We start from the raw sequence: 24750 nt of genomic DNA on the forward strand, positions 1-24750 counted from the left end.
CGTACGTACAACCTATGATAGTTATGATTGGAGAGAGTATATACATATTTATGACTGGAGGTACTAGAGTTTCACGCCTACATAGGGCACATGCTTATCAAAGTACTCTATCTTTTTTGAGTTCAACTCGATATATAGACTGAGTTCTTTCTCCCAGGTTCCCAACTCCCCTCTCTCGTTTTCCGCGCATACGCTTTTAAAATGTTAAATGGTGCATTTTTTTTGCAAAAAAATTTCTATATAAGAGTTGCTTTAAAAAAATCAAATTAATCCATTTTTTGGAAAAATAATGGACCGCTCCATTTTCCGTGCGTGGGACATGGGTTCCCAACCGGAACTAGCGAACACAGCCATAGCTTGTAAGGGAAGTGGATTTTTGTCCCTCGAGGAGGCATCCCCCGTTTTGTGCATGACGTTCAAAAAGTTATCAAAATATTTGAAAAAAAAAGTCAAGATAGATCTATATCTTTTCGCAAACATGAAAGTTAAAATTTGACTTATACAAACCGTGAATTACGTGTTCAATTCGTAGTCAAATTTGTTATTTTTGTTTGTATAAGTTAAATTTGAATATGCATGTTTGTGAAGTAACATATCATATATTGATCTATCATACTAAATTTTTTAAAATTTTTCAATGACTTTTTACGTGAAATGCAAAAACGAGGGAATATCCTCTTAAGAGATGAATAGAGTTTTCTGTCTGTAAGATATATTCGTTATTATCTTGACAGTTGTCATGATCAGAATCTATTATTTTATTCATTTTTTACACACGAACACATATACTTTTATTCCTTACTGAAATATTTACACTAGCAAGGCTTACACATGTATATCACACATCCACAATGTAATTCCTATTGAAATCATACATTCGTTGCATTAGCTTAATTAACTCCTTTGACAAGGAATAAAGAAAAAACAAGTTCGTTGATGTGCATGCAATTAATTATGCAACCCTTGCATGCACGTACTGTATGTCTGTATCTACTTTCGTATATTAGCTAACAATCAGTCCATGGAGTAGCAAATCTGCCTCAAAGCCTCGACGTGCTGGTCGTCGAGCGCCATGAACATCTCGACGCCGCCCTTCGCCGCGCACGACGGCACGAAGATGAGCAACCCGTCGATGGGCACGTCCGGCGGCAGGAACGCGCACGGCGGCCCGCCGCCGAAGTCGAGGTCGTGGAACCTGAACCCTATCCAGCTGTCGACCTCCAGGTCCGGGCAGAACGCCGTGCCCGGCTCCGCCGCCGTCGGCGCGAGCTCGTCGCCGGCGGCCACCTCGCCGAAGTCCACGAACGACTGGATGTACCGCTCGTCGACGCGCGCCACGGCGTCGCGGATGACGCCGACCACGGCGGCGTAGCTGGCGGAGAGGAGGTCGCGGACCTGCATCCTCGGGAACGCCCAGAGCACCATGTTGCCGAAGTAGTCCGTGGGCACCGCCGGGCCGGCGCGGCCGCGGCAGTTGACGGCGACCCTCACCTGCGTGTACTCCTTCGGCGAGAGGTCGCGCGCCGCCGTGATCTTCTTCCACGCGTGCGCCAGGAGGCACTGGAACGTGCTGCACCGCGCGCCGCCGACGCGGGCCTTGAGGCCGGCGACGAACTCCGGCGGGAAGTGGACGGCGAGGTTCCGCATCCTCTCCAGCGGGAGGGCGCCGTAGGAGTGGCTCCTGCTCCCCTCGCCCCTGAACTCGACGTTCCGGTGGTCGAACGCCGGCGCCGGCGGGATGCGCGGCGCCGCGACGGCCGACCGGTCGAGGAACGGCGTCGGGAGGGCGGCGCCGGCGGTGCGCACGGCGGCGGCCCACTCGGTGAAGAAGACGCTCATGGACTGGCCGTCGGCGACCTGGTGGTGGCTCACCGCGCCGATCACCAACCCGCCGCACGTGTACCGCGTCAGCTGCACCTGCAACAGTGGCTCGTCCACACGATCCTGCAAACGGACGGAAACGATACGTGTCAAACTTGAAATACATCACGTCACGTACGCTTGCACACGCGTGCATGATCGCATGCACGTTTCGTACGTAAAAGCTAGCTAGTGTTTGGTACGTGTCGAACTGAAGCTAGCTAATCCCTCCCGTTTTAGGTTATTAGACCGTTTTGGTTTTGGTTAAAGTTAATCTGCTTTGAGGTTGACTAAATTTATAGAAAAATATAATAACAATTTCAACACAAGACGATTTATTATAAAATTAAATATATTTAACTATTAATTTGATAAAACTAATTAAGTAAATAATACTATATTTTTCTACGATCTTAGTTAAACTCGAAATAGTTTAAATTTAACTAATGTCAAAACGTCGGAGTAGCTGATCGATCTTACCTTGTCGGCTTGGGGGTAGAGCTGGTTGACGTGGGCGGCGACGTCGTGCGCGAGGGCGTCGGCGAGGTCGCCGGCGGCGGAGGCCTCGAGGACCCTCGCGCCGGCGTTGTTTAGCCGGAAGCACTTCCGGCCGCGCTCGTCGACGGCGAACCTGCCGGCGAGGTGCGGGAACCGGGACAGCACGGCGGCCAGGCCGTCCTTGATGGCGTCGTTGGACAGCGCCGCCGCCGCCGCGGCGTCCCAGGCGAACATGGTCGGGATGTAGCCGTCCGTGGCGGCGCGGTCGAAGACGGTGAGCGGGACCATCTCGCCGCCGCCGGCCGACGCCGGCGACGGCCTGAGCACCTCGCTCCGCGTGATCTCCACCGTCACTGCAGCCATCGCCGCCGTCGTCGATCGATCAGATCTTGGTGTACGTACGTACGATGTGTTTTGCTACGTGTGTGGTGTAATGTGTCACTGTGTGTTCTGCTGGCAGCTTGGGTCGGTTATATATAGGGTTTTGTACATGAGCGAAGTTAGCTTGGGCGAGAAGATTAATTAGCGTTGGTCAACAACGGGTAGGTAGCTAGCGTTGACTGCTGGATCGGCTGCTTTTTTTTTTTTTTACTTTACGGATGGATCGATCGGCTCCGTGTCCCTTCTACAATTATAGGCAGTACTGCCCTACACGTAAGCGTGGGTCAATACATATATACGTACCGACGTAAGCATGCACAATTATACTCTCTCCGTCCTAAAATATAACCACTTTTATCTTGACACTGTCTCCGAAATACTACTTTAATCAACAATATCTGTATAAGTAAGATGTTTTAAATAAAAATAGTTGCATATTATGATTGTTTGTTTAATAATAAATCTAGTAACATTAATTTTATATGATTGATTTTTTCTATTTTGCTATTAATGGTCAAAGCTAAAAATGTTTGACCTGCCACTATACTAAAAATGCTAATATTTTGATAGGGGGAAGTATTTAGAAATTTAAATTTTAGCCATTTTCCGTTGAAAACTTTTGAATATGTCGACCATATGAAATTGAATGGAATTTTAATGTTGTTCGAATATAAAAGTCTTGCATTTGACTAGCATTATGCGGTGCCATTTTGCCAAACTTTAAGTACATGTGCACATGCAAATTCCTTGTTCTTGTGGCTATCTAACATGTGGTTCCTCTTCGAAGAGACAAGTCTTTGATAGTCACCATCTTAATTTCTACAAACTTGGAATGACTTAACTTATAGTAAAACAAGGCAGCAAAACCGTGTACTAGCTCTTGTTGCTTTTCTACGAGCTGGACCATCTCTGGTCTTTGCTCTGAAAAAAAATTGCTCTGAAAAAAAAAACGCAGAGAAGTCCAAATGTAACTACGCACGTGTGCCTATGTATTTGGGTCCTTATCAGGTTTTAAATCTCGCGCTATAGCTACCATTATCTCCCGCTATAGCTGTTTAAAAAGGTTCTAGCTATTTGCTCTCATGTACAATTTAGCCAATAAGCATTTAGCCCGCTATAACTGCCGCTATAGCTGTTTGAGAAGCTAACTGCTAAATGCCTTAGCCGCTATTTAAAACATTTGTTCTTATACACACAGAAAACACCATATCACGTACGCACTACCATATATCTTCTTTTTTTAAAAAATATCCTTGTTTTCCATTACAACTTATTTAGGCCCCCTTTGATTCAAAGGAAATTCATAGAAATTTTAAAGGATTTTATTCCTATAGGAATTTTTCCTATATAGCCCTTTGAATCAAAGGAATGAATCCTATGTAATCCTATGAAATTTCTATGGAATGCCTCTTCCCATGCAAGTTTTGGAGGAAATTTAGCATGAGGTTATACCTCATGTTAAGAATCCTTTGAGTCTTTATCTCTCCTCAAATTTCTGTGTTTTTCCTGCGGCTCAATCAAACGGTCATTCCTATATTTTTCCTGTATTTTGCAATCCTCTGTTTTACAATTGTATTCCTTTTAGAATCCTATGTTTTTGCTATTCCTCTGTTTTTTCATTGCTGCGATTCAAAGAGGCCCAAGCTTACATATTTATCGATAGTGATGGACACCGCTCCTAGGTAGGTCGGCGGCCACCTTGCCCGTCTCCGCCTTTACCATCTTCACTATTGTTGGCCATCAACACCTATAAAAATCTGTTGATTATCGGAAAATGCTACTAGTCACTTTGGGCTTAACGACGGTAGTGTTGGCTCCACCACTATTTGTGAAGTGATTTATCTTGTTATTTTTTAAAAAAAATACAACTATTTGAATAAGATGTAAATAACCAGAGAATCGGATACTGTATGAGAGTTTAAAATAGTTTGCCGAATATTACGTACCGATCAATCGAGTGAATTAATTGGCCACAACCTGCCTGGAATTGACGTCGTTCGAATGTATGCAAAAATGACTCTTGCACTTGACCGGTATATGAGCTGGCAAACGTGCACATTGCTTTGTGCATGTGCATACATTTTTTTTAGAATGAAAAATCTTACGAACATATATGCATATACATGTGGTTACAAGACAATCGATCGGCAGGGTAAGCTTCTAAGTTGGAACGACTTATAACGAATAGTACAACTCGGTAGTCAAACCCCGAACTACCTTGTTGCTTTCTATGAGCTGGGCAGCAAAACCTCTCAAAAACCATACGAAAAGTAGCTGGCTGTGTTTGACGTGTGGGAAAAGAAGAAGATTTAGAAGATAGATGGACCATTAAAGTACATAATTAATTGAGTATTCATTATTTTAAAACATATAAAAATAGATTAATATGATTTTTTAAGCATCGTTTCTATAGATTTTTCTCTAAAAAAATACAACATTTAGCAGTTCGAAAAGCGTGTGAGCAGAAAACGAGGAATTTGAAACTTTCATGTCAAAAAACACAACTTACATTTCAAATATAGGAGAAAATCATAAATAAAGTTTCAATTTCAATATGTCACCAAGAAAAAAATGGAGGGGGGGGGGTTATCAAAATAGGGATCAGCCACCATTAGAGAACGTCATTTCCGCTGTACTCATAGGTTCCGATTTTTATATGAACAGACAACTATGCTTGATGGGTTTATGACATGCCATTTTCTTTACGGACCAGCACAAATGAATGGTTATATGTGCAGGTTTATTTACGTGGAAAACATCTTATAGGTGCTAGTTTTAAGAAAACCGACACCTTTAAGACTGGTCTCTACGTGGTGTTTTCTACTAGTGTTCCGCCTATCTCACCAGCATAGCTGCTGCTGTTGGGTATATATAGATGGACACTATCCGGGTCCTTGTCGTCCTTGGTGTCATCGATATAGCCTCACTGCTGATGCTGCTACCTCTGGAAATGACAGTGAGGTAGCCTTTGTCGTCGACGACCTGTTTGGTCTCACCAGTGGCGAAGTCTGAGATAAGGTCTGCAGTGTGAGGAGAGGGAAGTGAGTCTCTTCTTCGGGGTTGCCAGCGGGAAGTCCATGGGAGTAGGAGGGGCTAGTCGGCTAGGGTTCAAACCCCTACCGTCGACACCACGGAACGGACAATCAGAAGGGGGATCGAATGGGCCAGGAAAAGCAGCAAGCGCTGAGCGACGCCTAGCTAATGAAGCCAGGGGAGGTGGTAGTGGTGTCGACATGTAGCAGTATGAAAGTAAACGAGATGGGAGAGAATTTGTTTCAATTCGCGGTCCATCGCCTAGCGAAGTCAACCAACCACCTTCTTGTTAGTCCTATATATCTTACAATAAATTGATGCCTACTAACTCGTAAAGCTCAACATGCAAGTATGCCACATCATCACTCACTAGCAATTATTATCTATAATATTTTAAATATCATGTATACATGATATATCATTTACAATTTTGTTGTATTTTTAGAACTCAACATGCAAGTAATGTCAAATCATTATCTCCACATCATTCTTCATATTATTTAAACTATACACTTACCATTTCTATAATGGATAACATACATTCATTAACATATCCCGTAGGAAAGCGCGGGCCAACTAGTTTTGAAATGTTGGTAGCCAACTATGACAAAGTTAGAAGCTTTACTATATAGGATCAAATACCATTACTTCATATTTTATTGGAAAACTTTAATGTTATTTACATGTAAAGGACGTTTGCGAAAAGATTGTGGGGTCAGTTGACACCACAACAACCTTATATATATAGTGCCACTGGCAGCCATCTAATGATCCAATTTGCGACCAACTCCTAACGTTGCTTAACAAAAGCACAGATAAATGAGAATTAATCCAAGCAGTTACTCTAAAAGCTAGTTAGTGCATGAAGCAAGTGTATGTTAGAATCGTGTATGTATGCATGACGTGGAGAGATAAAAGATGTTTCATGTTTGCACGGCGTCTACAACAAATATAAAACTTCGGCGATAAGAAATGGACGTGCACCAACCTCATGATCATAAGTCAGAAAATTTACCAGCTTCTCTAGTTCTTTATTGCAATTTCCATGTCAAATTAACTAGCGAGTTCTTTTGGGAGTATTTACGCTACACAACTCACAGCAATCCAGCGAGAAGTGTGTGTGTGTGTTTTTTTTTTCTTTAAACTGATTGCTGCCATCTATCACATTTCACATATGTATGTTAGTTTTAGATTTGAAGATATATATATGCTCGCTCCAGTTGCAAAAGAAGTTCGCTTTGTATAATCTATATATATAGTCAGCATAGATAGAACTTAGATCGTAGTTATTGCTTACAGGTTTTGCACATACGTACGAAAGTAGCATATATAACATTTATTAATCAAAAGATATTTCATAATATTAATTATACTCGTGGAACTAATTTTCAATTCAAGCAAAAGAATCTAAGGGGTCAAAGTTATGTCCTATTGATTTTGAAATTTCCAATATATCAATTTTTTTACCAGAGGTGGTAATTATAATTACTTTCAGATTTTAAAGATGAAAAACGTTACTAGCCTGCTTCAAAGGCAGATTTTTTTTTCATGAACAGTGCGATCTTATAATTAATTTGCATGGCTGAAGCAATATTTAATGCAAGAGGCGACCATGAAACACTATCATTTTTTTTTAAAAAAATTGCAGGATATCAATTTCAAAAAATTAAAAACAATGTTTCGAAACACGTGCACACATGCATAGAGATGTCAACGTCGGCTGGACCTAATCAAAAGTAGTATTGGCATTTGGCGGGTCCTTTCTCCCGACTAGTTGCACTGTGGTGATCGCGACTGCTGTTTTTAAAATGTTGAATACTTCAGATTGAATACCTCGCAATGACGCAATAGCACAGAACCCCTAATCTGTAATGGCGATCGAGATTCTCATCTGTAACGGCTGGCCAAGCCATCACAACCTTTTGGTTACTGATACGGGGATTTATCTATAACGGTCTGTAGGTTAAATCCAAAAAAAAAGTAGCCAGTGCTCACACGGGGAGGCAGCGCTACGATCGGGATGGACGGGATGAGCGCTGCCAGGGTCGAGGTGTTGGGGTAAACGGGCTCAGCAATCCCGGGCTTGGTGTCGATGGTGGGAGGTGGCGCCGATATTGGGGTTGACGCAGGGAGGCGTCACCGATGCGGGGAGGAGGTAGAGGTGGTGTTGGGAAGGAGGCAATCGAGGCGGGATCTGCTGCTCCCCGCCGCTGCCGATGCCGGAACTGCAACTCTCTGTTGCCGCCGATGCCGAATCCGGATGTCCCCCTCCAACATGATGGCTGGATCTGTAGCTTCCCACCACCATCGAGGCCGAATCCGACTACGGGAGCTGAGCAGCATCGGGAGGCGGGGAAGACAACACTGCAGTCGAGATCTACGGAGGGAAGCGGCGTCCTAAACTCGATAGGGGGAGTTGCGCCGTGTCAACGCCTACCTCCTCGCCCTCCTCGTCTCCACCACCTTGTCCTGCCCCCCGACCATCTCTGTTGTGGGCCCCACTCATCACCCTCACCATCGCAGACTACATCTCTTTTGAGGCGTGACTCCACCAGCGTGTCGCCAAGGAGATGGACACCATCGCCAACGACCACTCTGGTGCATAGTATAAAAACTTATACTGGTCACCGACCCGTTTAAAGAGTTGGTTCACCGGCTCTCCGGTCGAACCGTCGGTTCGTCCGGTCTAGTTGCTAAACCAGAAAGTTTATTTACCATGCAAATTTCCTACAGTTCATCGTATATTTTGGATCTTTTTGTTAGTACTAATGTTTTTACTCTCTTTTAGTTTTTCTCCGGACAAAAATGCCCTCGCCTCTATGTTCTCCTTTCGCCCAGGATAATGGCAGGTTGACACATGCTTCTAGCAAAATATATTGCTATATATTTGTGAAACCTATGCACGGCTCACGCTCCGCTGGGTGATATGTATATACTAATTGATCATTAACACTAATACAAAAGCTCTAGTGCACTGGTTTGAAAGTCAAACAGCACCTCTCTGGTTTTGACACATGCTTTACTAGAGCAATATATTTTGCTTTCACATTTGTACAATAAAAATGGTGTGTAGTCCAGTTCAGCCACAAGCGCGCATACACATCAAGATTTTTCTCACTCCAAGTTATAAAGATATAATGGAGAAACTAGCTTAACCCATAAAATTTGGGCATGAAAAAATTGTAAAAACAAAATAGAACAAATTTGGATAGCATGTAGACATAATATTGAATAGCATGTGGTTCACAAAATACCTCACATAACAATGGTTCACAACATAACAGTGGTTCACAACATAACAGTGGTTCACATGCACCATGGTTCACAACATAATAGAGACAAGGACACAAGGGTATTTTGGTCAGAACAAAACTTAAAATAGAGTAAATCATTTCTAGCAATCAAAAAGATCCAAAATAGTATTTCAGTGAACACCCCTTACTTTAGGATAGCATTTTAATGAATCACTTTGAAGGGATAGTATTCCAGCGAAACCATTCTTTTGCGATAGCAAAATCACAATTTTCTCGGCCTAGAAGACAGACAATCGATCGGCAAAGTGTAAGCTTCTACTCTAATTAACTTGGAATGACTTAACGTAAAGTACACCAAGGCAGCTAGCAAAACCGTCCTTGTTGATTTCTTAATTTCTATGGGCTGGGCGCGCGAATTCTGGTCTTTGGTCTGAAAAAAACGTACTTAATAGTAAAACAGACCATAAATGTAAGACGAGCTGTAGAAAACAAGGAAAACACACAAAACCACATTTTGTGTGGTCACGTTTTGTGTAGGAAACAAAGTAAAACAGGCCACGTTTCCACTGGTTGACATTCTCCTTGATGTGAAGCTACACTTGCTTGCTGCCATCGGGGCCCTCATTTTAGAAAGCTCCTTTCAAATATTCCAACATATGTATACCTAATTTAATTAGCTCGTGCCGCGTGTACAAACACTACTGAAAAAAGCATTTTCCCCTACGTATAGGGGTCTTATTTTCACAGACGGATATGACTCTTGGAGCCAAATGACTGTCTACATAAATATAAATCGGGGTGAAGTTCGTTGTCCGCCTGTGAAAATCTATTTTCGCGCGCGCCGCCGGCTCCAGATCGAGATCCGCGCGCCGCCAGCTTCCCTCCTCGCCGCCTCCGCCGGCCGCTTCACCTCCTCGCCCCCTCCGCCGCTGGCCACGACGAACGACGACGACGGCTCGCCTCCTCCGCCGCCGGCTTCCCTCCTCGCCGCCTCCGCCACCGGCCACGATGGGCGACGACGACGGCTCGCATCCGGCTGCCGGCTCTCCTCGTCGACGTGACGACGACGATGACGACGGCGCTGACGACAGCGGACGGAGGCCGGGGAGCCCTGGCCGGCGGCGGCCGTGGTGAGGCCTGTGGTGCCGCCCCGTGTTTTTTTTTATTTTTCTGAGATGATTTCCGCAGGCGGGCCACAGGTCCGCCTGCGGAAAAAGGTCTATTTTCACAGGCGCGATGGTAGCGGCGGTCCTCTCCCCCGCCTACGAAAATGGTTTTGGGCCGCCTTGAAAAATCTTATTTCTAGTAGTGAAACTTTGAAAAATTATTTGAGTTCATTATCCATTGTCTAGCAAAGTGGACCAACCACTTTCCAGACAATTTTGAAATGTCGCGGTACCCATTCCAGTGACGAAGTTATAGATTGTAGGTTAAATACCTTTGCTTCATATTTTAATAGAAAATTTTAATCTATTTACATGCGAATATTCTTGAGAAAAATTGAGAAGCAAGGTGTGAGATAGGGAACAGACAACTATGGCTGTGTTATACTAAACACTAATACGAAAACCCTTTTTGCAAACGGGCCAAAAGGATTTTTGCATGCGGTTGTACCAACCGCATACGCCAAAAGGTCTGCAAAAATCACGATTTTCGTATGCAACCAGCGCAACCGCATGCGAAAATGGGTTTTTCGCATTTGATCGCTTATACCGGCTACTTGCGAAAATAAATTCAGTTAACAATAAAAACAAAAAATCCCCCAAAACTATAGCCCGCCGCCAGAGCGCCGTATCCTTACCGCCAGAGCCCGTCACACGCCGTCGGAGCGTCCGATCCACCGCCCGTAGTCGTCGTCAGCGTTGGATCGTATGCCCCACCGCCCACACTCATCGCCGGGGTTAGATCCGTCGCCCCAGCCGCTCGCGGTCGTTGCCTGCACCGAATTGGCTGCCCCCACTGCCCACCATCGTCGCCGGCACCGAATCCGTCGTCCCCACCATCCACAGTCATCGTCGGGGCTGGATCCGTCGCCCCTGCTGCCCGCAGTCCATGCCGACGCTGGATCAGCTGCCCTACCACCCGCCGTCATTGCCGGCGCCGGATCCGTGTAGGGCGGTACTGCCCGAGGCGGCCGAGCCGCCCTAGCCGCCATGAGCTCTAGGCCGTTGCCCGAGGCGCACAAGCCGCCATCGCCGCCGCCAGCTCCCGACCGTCGCCCATAAAAAACGAATGTATGACCCGATGTGATATATTCTGATACTACGAATCTAGACATATATATGATGTGTCACATCTGGTACTAGGTTGATTTTTTATGGGATGGAGAGAGTAGATTTTAAAATAGAGTCAAAAGCGCAATTGTCCCAAACATAAAACATAAAGTTCAACATACAAATCAGACACGTCATTATTGACTAATAACAATTATATATCAAAACTCATAAAAGCATGCAACATTCTCTATATTTCTATAAATCAAACATGCAAAAATATTCAATCACACCTCTCATAGTATTTCTATAATATTTCAGCACATCTACCCATTATTTTTATAATAATTAATATATATTCATCCGTATATTTCGATCAAAACGTTTGTTTGATCATGATTGGTACTAATAAACCGAAACTATTCATCAGTTTTTTCTTGCCTTCTATTTCTTGCAATACAAATATTAACCAACAACCAAATATTTCATCTACAAGACTACAATATATCAAAGATTACTTAGTAATTTCCAAAGCAAATCGCGATCATATCTAGTTCTAGTTGAGTAGAAGACACGTGTGGTTGAAGCAGTAAAAAGCAAGTTTAAAGAAAAAGCGACTATGAATTTCACATTAATCAACTTCAAAAATCAAATGCTGAAATAGCTCAAACAAGCATGCCCCGTGCATAAATTCTACAAGTGCAAGTGCAAGTGCAATGCATGCACGCGTGCACAGAGACGCGTCAACATCGGCTCGACCCGATCAAAAATGGCACGTACCGTCTTCTTTCTCCCGACTAGCTAGTTGCAATGGTGTAGAAAGAATTCGTTGGACTTCGGCTGAGAAAAAAGTCGTAACCCGGGCCCACCATCCAACAACCCACAAACCTCATAAACGGTCCCGATGCACCGCGTCACATATGTATGTGGTGGCAAGCAATTTGACTGGATTGCCCGATAAAAAAAAGAAAAAGTAAAACGAAAAATTCCCTACAGAATTCCATTATTGAGTTTCATTTCCATTTCAAATTCTCCCATTTAAATTCCTTTTTATTTTATAAACCTTTCACTTTATTTTTACCGAAACCCTATTTTATTAACACATGTATTTTCTATTAAATTTCCGTTACCCAAAATTCCCGTTTGTTTTACCTTTATAAACTCCAAATCCAAATTCCCCATATAAAAATTTTCTCGATATACCATTCATTCGTTAAACATCCTTTGCTCTAGTTTCTTTCTTCCAAACTCACCATTGGTTAAGTCCTATTCTCAAAAATATTCTAAAGCCAAACATATATATATTTTTGTTCATGTCCCTCCCTTATTTTATAAATGTCTCTAATCATTATTTTATTAGCTAAAACCTATTCTTTTAGCCATCGCCATTTATCATTTTTATCTAAATTCCATAATTTTGTCTCCAATGATATTCTAAGTTTTTCATGCCAAAGACTCTCCTCAAAATTCAAATATCTATTCCTTTTTTCAAATATTCCTCCTTTAAACCAATATCCCCAAAATTAAATCCCTTTAAACTTCCATTTCCAAAAATAACCCTCCCCCTCCCCGCAACATGCATGCATAGAGTACATGAACTACCTGTTAAAATTTATCTTCAAATTTCAAATAGTCTACAAACAAATTCTTTTGAATTACATCTCTTTTAGATTCTATCAAAATCATCCCCTCCAGAAATTCATAGAACTCTACTATTCCTTTTGGGCTAGAATCCCTCCAACCGTTCATCCTCCTATGGAAAAAGTACACCTGAGATCCTTCATCTTATCACCGAGTTACAAAATCCTCCTTGAAACAAAAAAAAAAGATATAATGCGTCATTCAAACTCCAAATTAAAACCAGTGAAACGTGGTCCCTCCGTGGTATTGTCCCCAGTTTTGGCTGATGTGGCGCGTACGTGGCTCCTTCGACTAGGTATTCATCCCACGTGGTATTGATGTTTTACTTACATGGTAGTTTGATCCGGAAAAGAAATAATAAAAAAGTTGGGCCTGCTAGTCAGATCCCCTTCTCCTTCCTTTTCTATCTTCTGCCTCTCTTTCTTGCGTTAGGCAGGGAGGAAGGCAGAGGAGTGGGCGCGACTTCGGTGGCTGTGGGAGACCTCAATGGCGGTGGGAGGTGGCCTCGACTGCAGCATCGCTGGGGATTGGAGTGCCAGGCGATGGCGGTGGGGAGAGTTTGAGGCGAGAGAGAGAGAGAGTGGAGGAAGCTCCGCGCCAATCTCCGACTCATTGGCTAGCTCCATGGATGACAGTATCACGCCATCAGAGACAATAGGCTTCTGGGACCGACACAGCTCTAGATCGAAGCGAGGAGGAGCAACCCAGGCTGCGTGGTGACAGCGTGACATTGGGAAAGAGCGGCTGCTGGTGGAGAGGACCTGGGCGTCGATGGAGGTGTCACCGAGCTCGTGAATCAGGATCTCGCAACGACCTTGAGCTGGAGGCCGCATTCGACCTCGGCGAGCTCGTGGCTGAGCAGGGGTTGGAGCGCCCAGGAGACACCACTGTGCTCTTCCCCCTGTCAGCCGTCACGCCGGTCCTCCTCCCCGTCGACCATCACCAAGAACATGGGGACGGCTGGTCGAGCTCGGTGTCGCCACCGCCACCGATGCGTAGCTCCTCTCCGTTGGCCACCACCCGTCTTTGCCAGCAACCGCTGCCGTCGCGTCGCACGCCTCTTGTTCTCCCCGCCCGTCACCAACGCACTGTCCTCGAAGGGAGGACTGGAGGACAGAGGAAGATAGGTGGTGAGGGGAGGGGAAGTAGTCGCTAACATGTGAGTCCCACACCGACTTGGCTGCCACGTCGGACAAAACCGCCTAAGAATATAGGGTGACCTTGTTTTGTAAGTTGAGGGATATCATATATCTGACTTTTCGACTAAGTGATGATTTTGTAATTCGGTGATAAGATGAGGGACATCCAGTGTACTTTTTCCTCCTCCTTTCCCTCTCCACCACCCTTTTTCCTGCCTAGTCTGATTTCATCCCCTTGCTTTCTGGCCCTTCTGGCCTTCTCTTCCTCACACGGCCCAGCTAGGCCATGACCAACGAAACCAAGGCCTAACCGAGCCAACTGCCTCCGTGGACGGTTGTTAAGCATAAAATTAACCCGTCAACTGCATAAATAACTAAAATATTATATCAAAGGTTGTTGTTGCCTACTTTGCATGCAGGGATCGTTGTTGCGCCTGTCTTTGCATGCGAGAGTGGATCTGTGGATGCATACAGGATCTGTGCTGCTGTGTTGCAGGTTTAGGCACTCGATTTTTAGTGCTAAATCGGACGCTTGATCCGTAGTTACGTTCTTATATTTTTTAGCGTCAAAGGGCTCAAAAATCCTTCTCGTGTATCATCAAGATTGAAAAGGGAAATAATCATACCCTGTTGGGATATCCGGGTAGTGTACTTTTTCGCTCGTGTATTCATACATGGGGGGTGATGGTTCTCCTGCAACACGCATGGATCCAACGACGAACAAAATCACTGACAACCTCATACCCACCAAATCATACTGTCCTTTAACGCTCGAATCCTTTTATGGAAATTGTTTTTCAGCCCTGAAAACTTCTCAAAAATAGAGAGTAACTACTTCATAGATATTTTTAGCTTTCTCTAAATCATTATATATAAAAATTAATATATCATCCACATGCTACAATGTAGATAAGTCATGACGAATAAGACATGGCACAACCTGGCAATTTGGCCATCTTATTTTAGCACGCTTAATTAATTAGGATACTAACATATCAGCTACTTACATAAATACTCCTATGGACATCATACGATACCTACTACACTACTTGCATATATAATAAAGGAATTGATTCATTTGATTGGGGGGGAGGGGCGGGGGGAAATCCGAATTCCCAACTTTACTCTCTCATTTTTCACGCGCACATTTTCTGAAACACTAAATGATGTATTTTTACAAATATATATATATATATATATATATCTTTTTGAAACGAAAAGCGGCAAAAGACTTGCCGAATATATTAGAAGGAGAAAGTCATACATGTTTAGAAGCGACTTAGATTTTACACTGCTGCACAACTGATCTTTGCCACCGGGTGGCAACTGTTTTTTGTCCCAATTATTCAACCGGGACTATTTCAAATATTCCTCCTTTAAACCAATATCCCCAAAATTAAATCCCTTTAAACTTCCATTTCCAAAAATAACCCTCCCCCTCCCCGCAACATGCATGCATAGAGTACATGAACTACCTGTTAAAATTTATCTTCAAATTTCAAATAGTCTACAAACAAATTCTTTTGAATTACATCTCTTTTAGATTCTATCAAAATCATCCCCTCCAGAAATTCATAGAACTCTACTATTCCTTTTGGGCTAGAATCCCTCCAACCGTTCATCCTCCTATGGAAAAAGTACACCTGAGATCCTTCATCTTATCACCGAGTTACAAAATCCTCCTTGAAACAAAAAAAAAAGATATAATGCGTCATTCAAACTCCAAATTAAAACCAGTGAAACGTGGTCCCTCCGTGGTATTGTCCCCAGTTTTGGCTGATGTGGCGCGTACGTGGCTCCTTCGACTAGGTATTCATCCCACGTGGTATTGATGTTTTACTTACATGGTAGTTTGATCCGGAAAAGAAATAATAAAAAAGTTGGGCCTGCTAGTCAGATCCCCTTCTCCTTCCTTTTCTATCTTCTGCCTCTCTTTCTTGCGTTAGGCAGGGAGGAAGGCAGAGGAGTGGGCGCGACTTCGGTGGCTGTGGGAGACCTCAATGGCGGTGGGAGGTGGCCTCGACTGCAGCATCGCTGGGGATTGGAGTGCCAGGCGATGGCGGTGGGGAGAGTTTGAGGGGAGAGAGAGAGAGAGAGTGGAGGAAGCTCCGCGCCAATCTCCGGCTCATTGGCTAGCTCCATGGATGACAGTATCACGCCATCAGAGACAATAGGCTTCTGGGACCGACACAGCTCTAGATCGAAGCGAGGAGGAGCAACCCAGGCTGCGTGGTGACAGCGTGACATTGGGAAAGAGCGGCTGCTGGTGGAGAGGACCTGGGCGTCGATGGAGGTGTCACCGAGCTCGTGAATCAGGATCTCGCAACGACCTTGAGCTGGAGGCCGCATTCGACCTCGGCGAGCTCGTGGCTGAGCAGGGGTTGGAGCGCCCAGGAGACACCACTGTGCTCTTCCCCCTGTCAGCCGTCACGCCGGTCCTCCTCCCCGTCGACCATCACCAAGAACATGGGGACGGCTGGTCGAGCTCGGTGTCGCCACCGCCACCGATGCGTAGCTCCTCTCCGTTGGCCACCACCCGTCTTTGCCAGCAACCGCTGCCGTCGCGTCGCACGCCTCTTGTTCTCCCCGCCCGTCACCAACGCACTGTCCTCGAAGGGAGGACTGGAGGACAGAGGAAGATAGGTGGTGAGGGGAGGGGAAGTAGTCGCTAACATGTGAGTCCCACACCGACTTGGCTGCCACGTCGGACAAAACCGCCTAAGAATATAGGGTGACCTTGTTTTGTAAGTTGAGGGATATCATATATCTGACTTTTCGACTAAGTGATGATTTTGTAATTCGGTGATAAGATGAGGGACATCCAGTGTACTTTTTCCTCCTCCTTTCCCTCTCCACCACCCTTTTTCCTGCCTAGTCTGATTTCATCCCCTTGCTTTCTGGCCCTTCTGGCCTTCTCTTCCTCACACGGCCCAGCTAGGCCATGACCAACGAAACCAAGGCCTAACCGAGCCAACTGCCTCCGTGGACGGTTGTTAAGCATAAAATTAACCCGTCAACTGCATAAATAACTAAAATATTATATCAAAGGTTGTTGTTGCCTACTTTGCATGCAGGGATCGTTGTTGCGCCTGTCTTTGCATGCGAGAGTGGATCTGTGGATGCATACAGGATCTGTGCTGCTGTGTTGCAGGTTTAGGCACTCGATTTTTAGTGCTAAATCGGACGCTTGATCCGTAGTTACGTTCTTATATTTTTTAGCGTCAAAGGGCTCAAAAATCCTTCTCGTGTATCATCAAGATTGAAAAGGGAAATAATCATACCCTGTTGGGATATCCGGGTAGTGTACTTTTTCGCTCGTGTATTCATACATGGGGGGTGATGGTTCTCCTGCAACACGCATGGATCCAACGACGAACAAAATCACTGACAACCTCATACCCACCAAATCATACTGTCCTTTAACGCTCGAATCCTTTTATGGAAATTGTTTTTCAGCCCTGAAAACTTCTCAAAAATAGAGAGTAACTACTTCATAGATATTTTTAGCTTTCTCTAAATCATTATATATAAAAATTAATATATCATCCACATGCTACAATGTAGATAAGTCATGACGAATAAGACATGGCACAACCTGGCAATTTGGCCATCTTATTTTAGCACGCTTAATTAATTAGGATACTAACATATCAGCTACTAACATAAATACTCCTATGGACATCATACGATACCTACTACACTACTTGCATATATAATAAAGGAATTGATTCATTTGATTGGGGGGGGGGGGGGGGGGGGAAATCCGAATTCCCAACTTTACTCTCTCATTTTTCACGCGCACATTTTCTGAAACACTAAATGATGTATTTTTACAAATATATATATATATATATATATATATATATATATATATATATATATATATATATATATATATATATATATATATATATATATATATATATATATATATATATATATATATATATATATATATATATATATATATATATATATATATATATATATATATATATATATATATATATATCTTTTTGAAACGAAAAGCGGCAAAAGACTTGCCGAATATATTAGAAGGAGAAAGTCATACATGTTTAGAAGCGACTTAGATTTTACACTGCTTCCAAAAGATATATACTCCGTGTGTGTGTCTCTCTCTCTCTCTCTCTATATATATATATATATATATATATATATATATATATATATATATATATATATATATATATATATATATGACACGTCGTAATCGGCAGCTGGATAATCTTGCAAATATGCACGCTGTTGTTGTACTTGTAACAAACTAACAATATGGTACACATAGGAGTAATATTTTTGTGACAGTCGTGATCAGTCCATGGAGTAGCAGATTTGCCTGAAAGCGTCGACGTGGAGGTCGTCGAGCGCCATGTACATCTCGACGCCGCCCTTCGCCGCGCACGACGGCACGAAGATGAGCATCCCCTCGACGGGCAGGTCCGGCGGCAGGAACGCGCACGGCGGGCCACGGCCGAAGTCGAGGTCGTGGAACCTGAACCCTAGCCAGCTGTCCACCTCCAGGTCCGGGCAGAACACCGTGCCCGGCGGCGCCGCTGTCGGCGTCAGCTCGTCGCCGACGGCCACCTCCCCGAAGTCCACGAACGACTGGATGTACTGCTCGTCGACGCGCGCCACGGCCTCGCGGATGACGCCGACCACCGTGGCGTAGCTGGCGGAGAGGAGGTCCCGGACTCTCATCCTCGGGAACGCCCAGAGCACCATGTTGCCAAAGTAGTCCATGGGCACCGCCGGGCTGGCGCGGCCGCGGCAGTTGACGGCGACCCTCACCTGCGTGTACTCCTCCGGCGAAAGGTCGCGCGCCGCCGTGATCTTCTTCCACGCGTGCGCCAGGAGGCACTGGAACGTGCTGCACCGCGTGCCGACGTGGGACTTGAGGCCGGCGACGAACTCGTCCGGGAAGTGGACGGCGAGGTTCCTGATCCTCTCCAGGGGGAGGGAGCCGTAGGAGTGGGTCCAGCTGTTCTCGCCCTTGAACTCGATGTTCCGGTGGTCGAACGCCGGCGCCGGCGGGCCGCGGGGCACCGCGATGGCGGCGCGGTCGACGAACGGCGTCGGGAGGGTCGCGCCGGCGCTGCGCACGGCGGCGGCCCACGCGACGTAGAAGAAGCTCATGGACTGGCCGTCGGAGACCTGGTGGTTGCACGCCGTGCCGATCACCAGCCCGCCGCACGCGTACCGCGTCAGCTGCACCTGGAACACCGCCTCGTCGCCGTTCTCCTGCAACATATGCAAAACACACGTGTCAAAAAACACGTACAATTAATTCCATAATTGAACATGTCACGTTGCTATATCTAGCTATGTATACACCATGTCGGCCTTGGGGTAGAGCTCGTTGACGTGAGCGGCGACGTCGTGCGCGAGGGCGTCGGCGAGGTCGGCGGCGACGGTGGCCTCGAGGACCCTCACACCGGCGTCGTTGAGGTTGAAGCACCTCCGGCCACGCTCGTCGACGTCGAACCGCCCGGCGAGGTGCGGGTACCTGGCCAGCACGGCGGCGAGGCCGCCCTTAACCTCGTCGTTGGACGGCGCCGCGGCGCCGTACCACGCGAAGACGGCCGGGATGTACCAGTCCGTGGCCGCACGGTCGAACACGGTGAGCGGGCTCCTCTTGCCGCCGCCGCCGCCGGCGGCCGACGCCTCCGACGGCCTGAGCACCTCGCTCCGTGTGATCTCCACCGCCACCGCCATGGCCTAGCTTACCCAAGCTTCAGATTAATTACTAGCTTAGGTTAATTAATTAGCTTGGCTATAGCAGATGGTTGTATTGTTTGTGTGGAGTGGTTTCCGAGTTAGTAGGTGTATATATAGGGTTTTGATCCGAGTTAGTCGCGAGGAAGAAGTCAAGTAGATCAGTGCTAGGAGTGCCACCAACCATGCATGTATGCGTGTGTGCGGCAACGGTGCGGCGTGGTCAAAAGATAGTGTCAGCTAAATGTTTGACTCTTCGTCTTCGAATCAGCAAGATTAGCTTAGAATTTGATAGCAATTACAAGGGAATTTCACTGTAGCCTTGGGAGCTAAGTCAGTATAAGTTGGAGATTTGTTACCCGGTCCAATTTTATTTATACCTCGTCAAGTCACTTAATTATCAACCTCTCCATGACTTGCTCTACCCCCTAAAATGAGCTATAGTTAGTTTTAGCTTTTACTAATCGTTAAACTATACTGTACATTCGTAGATTTATTATGGTATTATGATATATATTTCACATATATGTATAGAATCCTTACAAATGACTTTCTAGTACGTAATCCCCTTCCTTCTTTTCCCTACTCTCTCATGTTCTAGTAAAATTCTCGTTTATTACCTTTTGGCTAATATTGGATGTTAACATCGATATCTTTCCTCTCCCGTTGTGTCAGCTAGCTGAGATTGATCAATTGGGAAGCTGTAAAGGATCAGCTTTTTTTTTTTTTTGCACATGTCTTATATATTACGTATATATCCACTACCACAAAGCACCCTATAATTACCAGTTGAAAATCCCTTATATATGCCGGCCGTTTTCCAACCGGCACCAATTTAAAAGCACGTTTGTTAGCATGTGTTAATAAACTTCTTCTAGACATCGGCCTTCCCCCTAACGTACTCATCATGTCTTGCCACTGACACCTTCTCCATCAATCTTCTATTCATGGATTTCTCGAGGGATGAAAACACTTTTCCATCCGTTTCTCTTGAGGAATAAAAATACTTTTCTCTATGTGGGTGTGTTTGGCTGCAAGTTTTCTAACAGCAGCAGCTGCTGTACGCAGTGCACACGGCTGCAGCGCACAGCCAACGGCTACTAGCCACAGCTGCAGCCCCAACCCAAAAAATGGCAACGAAAACACCCTATGTATCTATAGTAAGAGTCACTAACATATGAAAAGCCCCTAAAATAAGTGTGACCTGCATATCAGTTTGACGTACTGGAGTTGTAATATTGTAGACGATCTTGTTCCCCTATATGCGTGTAGAGAATTAACTGTTGATGACATGCAGCATTAATAATTAGTTCTAAACATGTCATGTTATCACGGCGATACTTCTTGTCATGCTTTCTTTGGATGGACCAAAACCTATTCAATGATCTATATATGTTCCTCGGGTTTTGATTTTAACATGCAGTAGTATACACCGCATACCATCGAAACGAGCACTTTATATAAATAGTTACTCTTCTAAAACAACCTTAACAAGATCATAATATATATAACATATGGAGTAGCTAGCAAGAGCAAACAAAATTAACAAAAAAAAAACCCATAACAAATCCCATCTATCTATGTATCTGTTATATTATTAAAACTTCCTTAAATGAAGACACCACGTTAGATGTGGTGACTAGAAATTACCACATTAATTGGAAAAAAAATAAAAAAAATAAAATATAAATACAATTTAGAAATAATTAATAATATAAAAATAAAAATTAAAAATATTTACAGAACAATATAGGTAGAACACAATATGAGATTAATTAAAGTTCGAAATTAAAAATAAAGTAGATTCTGAAATTATAAAAATAAAATAAAAGCTCATGTAGAAATGAAATTTAGAAATAACTAAATATTGACATAAAAAATAAGGAATTTCAAAAGAGTAGTTCATGTCGAAGATAATATGAGTTTAATTAGAATTCAAAATCAGAAGTAAAATAAATTCTGAAATTAATAAAAGGAGTATTGAAAATAATTTAGAAAAATAGAAAATTCAAGTAGGAAAATAATTTTGAAATAACTAAAACATAGAATAAAAATAAGGAGTACTGCAGGAAGAGACCATGTAGAATACAACACGAGATTAATTAAAATTTTATAAAAAGTAAAATCATTGGTGAAATTAGAAAAATAAAAAACCGGAGGTAGGAATAAAATTTAGAAATGATTAAAATTTGGAATAAAAAATAAGGAACAATGAAAGAACAAACAATGTATAACATAATACAATTAATTAAAAATAAATTAAATTTGTGAATTATAAAAAAGAGAGTTAAAGTTGGAATAGAATTTAGAGATAATAAAAACTCATAATAAAAAAATGAAATATTGAAAGAACATTTTATCCAGAACACAATGATCATAGATAATAAAGAAAGAAGCAACGGGCTAGCCATAAATAAGTAGGGTGGTGGCAATTAATAGGACATCTAACCTAGAAACTATTCAACAAAACCAAAATAATGATTAGGTTCGATTTTTAGAATTCTAATAACGATGAGTAGGAGCGGTAGACAGGTCGTGAACTAGTAGGGTTGCGGCGATTGACAGGACTTATAGAAAATTAAAGAAAATCCAACGTTGATTATTTTTGATTTTTAAAATCCTAATGATAATAAATACGAGGGTGGCAGGCTGGTTGTAAAGAGTAAAATGAGAGCATTTGGTGGGACTTCTAATAAAAGGTATAAAAACCGAAACACGACGAGACGATGAACTCTATTAATTATGTAAAGATCCTAGGGAGGATAAACATAAGTTGTGGCAGACCATACAAACAAATAATAAATGGACGGCAATGGAGTAAAGGACGGTGTTGTGATTTTTAGAACCAATATAATCATGTTGTTGTTTCATAATTTTATAAAAGAGTAAATTTCACAAAACTACATGTTTTATGGTTTAAGTTGTAGAAAACCACACATATATTTTGGTAGTTTAGTTTTACAAAAACACACTATCGATGAATAGATTCATCCGTGATATGATGTGGTTGTTTCATCTAGTCTGAGGACGTGGCATCATATTAATTTCGTCCGATGGCTGATAATAGGATGCCATGTCCTCGTCCTAGGTGAAACAGCCACATCATCTCGCGAGTGAATCTATACATCGATAGTGTAGTTTTGTGAAACTACATAACCAAAATACATGTACTTAAGTGCCAAGTGTCAAAATGTGTGTGGTTTTTTTCAACTTGAACCACAAAATATGTAGTTTTGTGAAATTTACTCTTTATAAAATAAAGAGACAACTATTTAAGAAAATCACAAGTTAAAAGAATTAGATAATTGTATATGGTTTGTACAATTGCGAGCCAGCAATTAAATTAATGAGCACGTTCATTCTTCTGTCCGTGCTCTTTCTATTTTTCCTTTTCTTTTAGAAAAAGCAGTCATTTTCAACCTCATCGTTTTTTTTTTCAAAAAGTCGGGAAAAATTAATATATCTTAGTCACATCTGCCCAACTATACCGCATCTTGGTCATAACGTGTATATATCATATTGTCATGTCTTCGTGAGATGAGATGAGGTCGATGTTTGACGGTGGCACGGCGACGGCGTCCGCGCGCGGAAGTTTATTAATTTTGACATGTGCACCGAGCCACCAACCGGATCAATGCTCGGATATATACCATATAGATAACAAAGGTCCTGTTTTGATCCCGGTAAATTTTTTCACCCTATATATACTTCCTCCCTTTTTAAATATTTGATACCGTTAACTTTTTAAAACATGTTTGATCATTCGTCTTATTCAAAAAAATTTAAGCAATTATTAATTCTTTTTCTATCATTTAATTCATTGTTAAATATACTTACATATAGTTTTATATATTTCACAAAAATTTTTGAATAAGACGAATAGTCAAACATATACTAAAAAATCAACGGTGTCAAATATTTAGAAACGAAGGGAGTATATCACATCGATGTTTGAACACATGCAACGAGTATTAAAGTTAAACAAAAAAATAACTAATTACACATATTGCGTGTAAATTGCGAGATGAATCTTTTAATTCTAATTACTCCATGATCTGACAGTATGGTGCTACAGTAAACATTTGCTAATGACGGATTAATTAGGCTTAGGGCCCCTTTGAATCGTAGGAATGAAAAAACAGAGGAATAGAAAAAACACAATATTCTGACAGGAATATAATTGTAAAACAGAGGATTGCAAAACACAGGAAAAACATAGGAATGGGCGTTTGATTGGACCACAGAAAAAACGCAGGAATCAGATGAGAGAGATAGACTCAGAGGAAATATTCCAAGAGGTTAGACCTCTTGCTAACTTTTCTCCAAAATGTGCATAGGATTACCCATTTCATTGGAATTTTAAAGGATTGGATAGGATTCAATCCTTTGTTTCAAAGGCCTCCATAGGATTTTTTTTCCATAGGATTGAAATCCTCCAAAATTCCTATATTTTTCCTACAAATCAAAGGGGCCCTTAATAAATTCGTATCGCAGTTTACAAGAGGATTCTGTAATTTGTTTTGTTATTAGTCTACGTTTAATACTTGAAATGTGTCCGTATATCCGATGTGACACGACAAAACTTTACGCTTCTGGATCTAAACACAGTCAAACTTTCTTCTTTCCTGCAACATTTCTGCATGCAACCTTTCTCTGGGGAAATAATGTATTTTCATCTGCAGTGTGAAATTAAGTGTGAAATAATTAAAAGGAACTGTACACTATAGTTTTAAAAGAGGTAATTAAGAAAAACGATTTTATGCAAACCAAAGGGTTGAGAAATGCTTATCATATACTCACTCTAGGTTGATAATACTTGTCGTTTTGGACAAGATCACGGTCTCCAAAAACAAATTTGACCATTATTTTTCATTATAATATGTATAAAGTGTTAGTAAATATATGATTTTATTAAAGTACTTTTTAAAACTAATCTATACGATGTAGTCACCATATTTGAAAAATGATTCATAATCAAAGATTCTAAAGTTTGACCCC

General features: G+C 42.8%; 2 protein-coding genes across 2 annotated transcripts; both read right to left on the minus strand.

The window, feature by feature from the left end:
- Positions 1-760: 760 nt before the first annotated feature.
- Positions 761-2803, minus strand: LOC4348503 (tryptamine hydroxycinnamoyltransferase 1-like). Its single transcript, NM_001423941.1, has 2 exons — positions 2341-2803; positions 761-1944 (listed from the first exon to the last, which is right to left on the minus strand). Exons 1-2 carry the CDS (start codon positions 2719-2721, stop codon positions 1015-1017), a joined length of 1311 nt encoding a protein of 436 aa, NP_001410870.1. The 5' UTR covers positions 2722-2803; the 3' UTR covers positions 761-1014.
- A 15434-nt stretch (positions 2804-18237) lies between these two features.
- On the minus strand, positions 18238-19864 carry LOC136353766 (tryptamine hydroxycinnamoyltransferase 2-like). The gene is made up of 2 exons (XM_066304983.1): positions 19372-19864; positions 18238-19278 (listed from the first exon to the last, which is right to left on the minus strand). The coding sequence occupies exons 1-2, from the start codon at positions 19750-19752 to the stop codon at positions 18352-18354; spliced, it is 1308 nt and encodes a 435-aa protein (XP_066161080.1). The 5' UTR covers positions 19753-19864; the 3' UTR covers positions 18238-18351.
- Positions 19865-24750: the final 4886 nt, after the last annotated feature.

Source organism: Oryza sativa, chromosome 10, assembly GCF_034140825.1.
Source record: "Oryza sativa Japonica Group chromosome 10, ASM3414082v1".
Taxonomy (NCBI): Eukaryota; Viridiplantae; Streptophyta; class Magnoliopsida; order Poales; family Poaceae; genus Oryza; species Oryza sativa.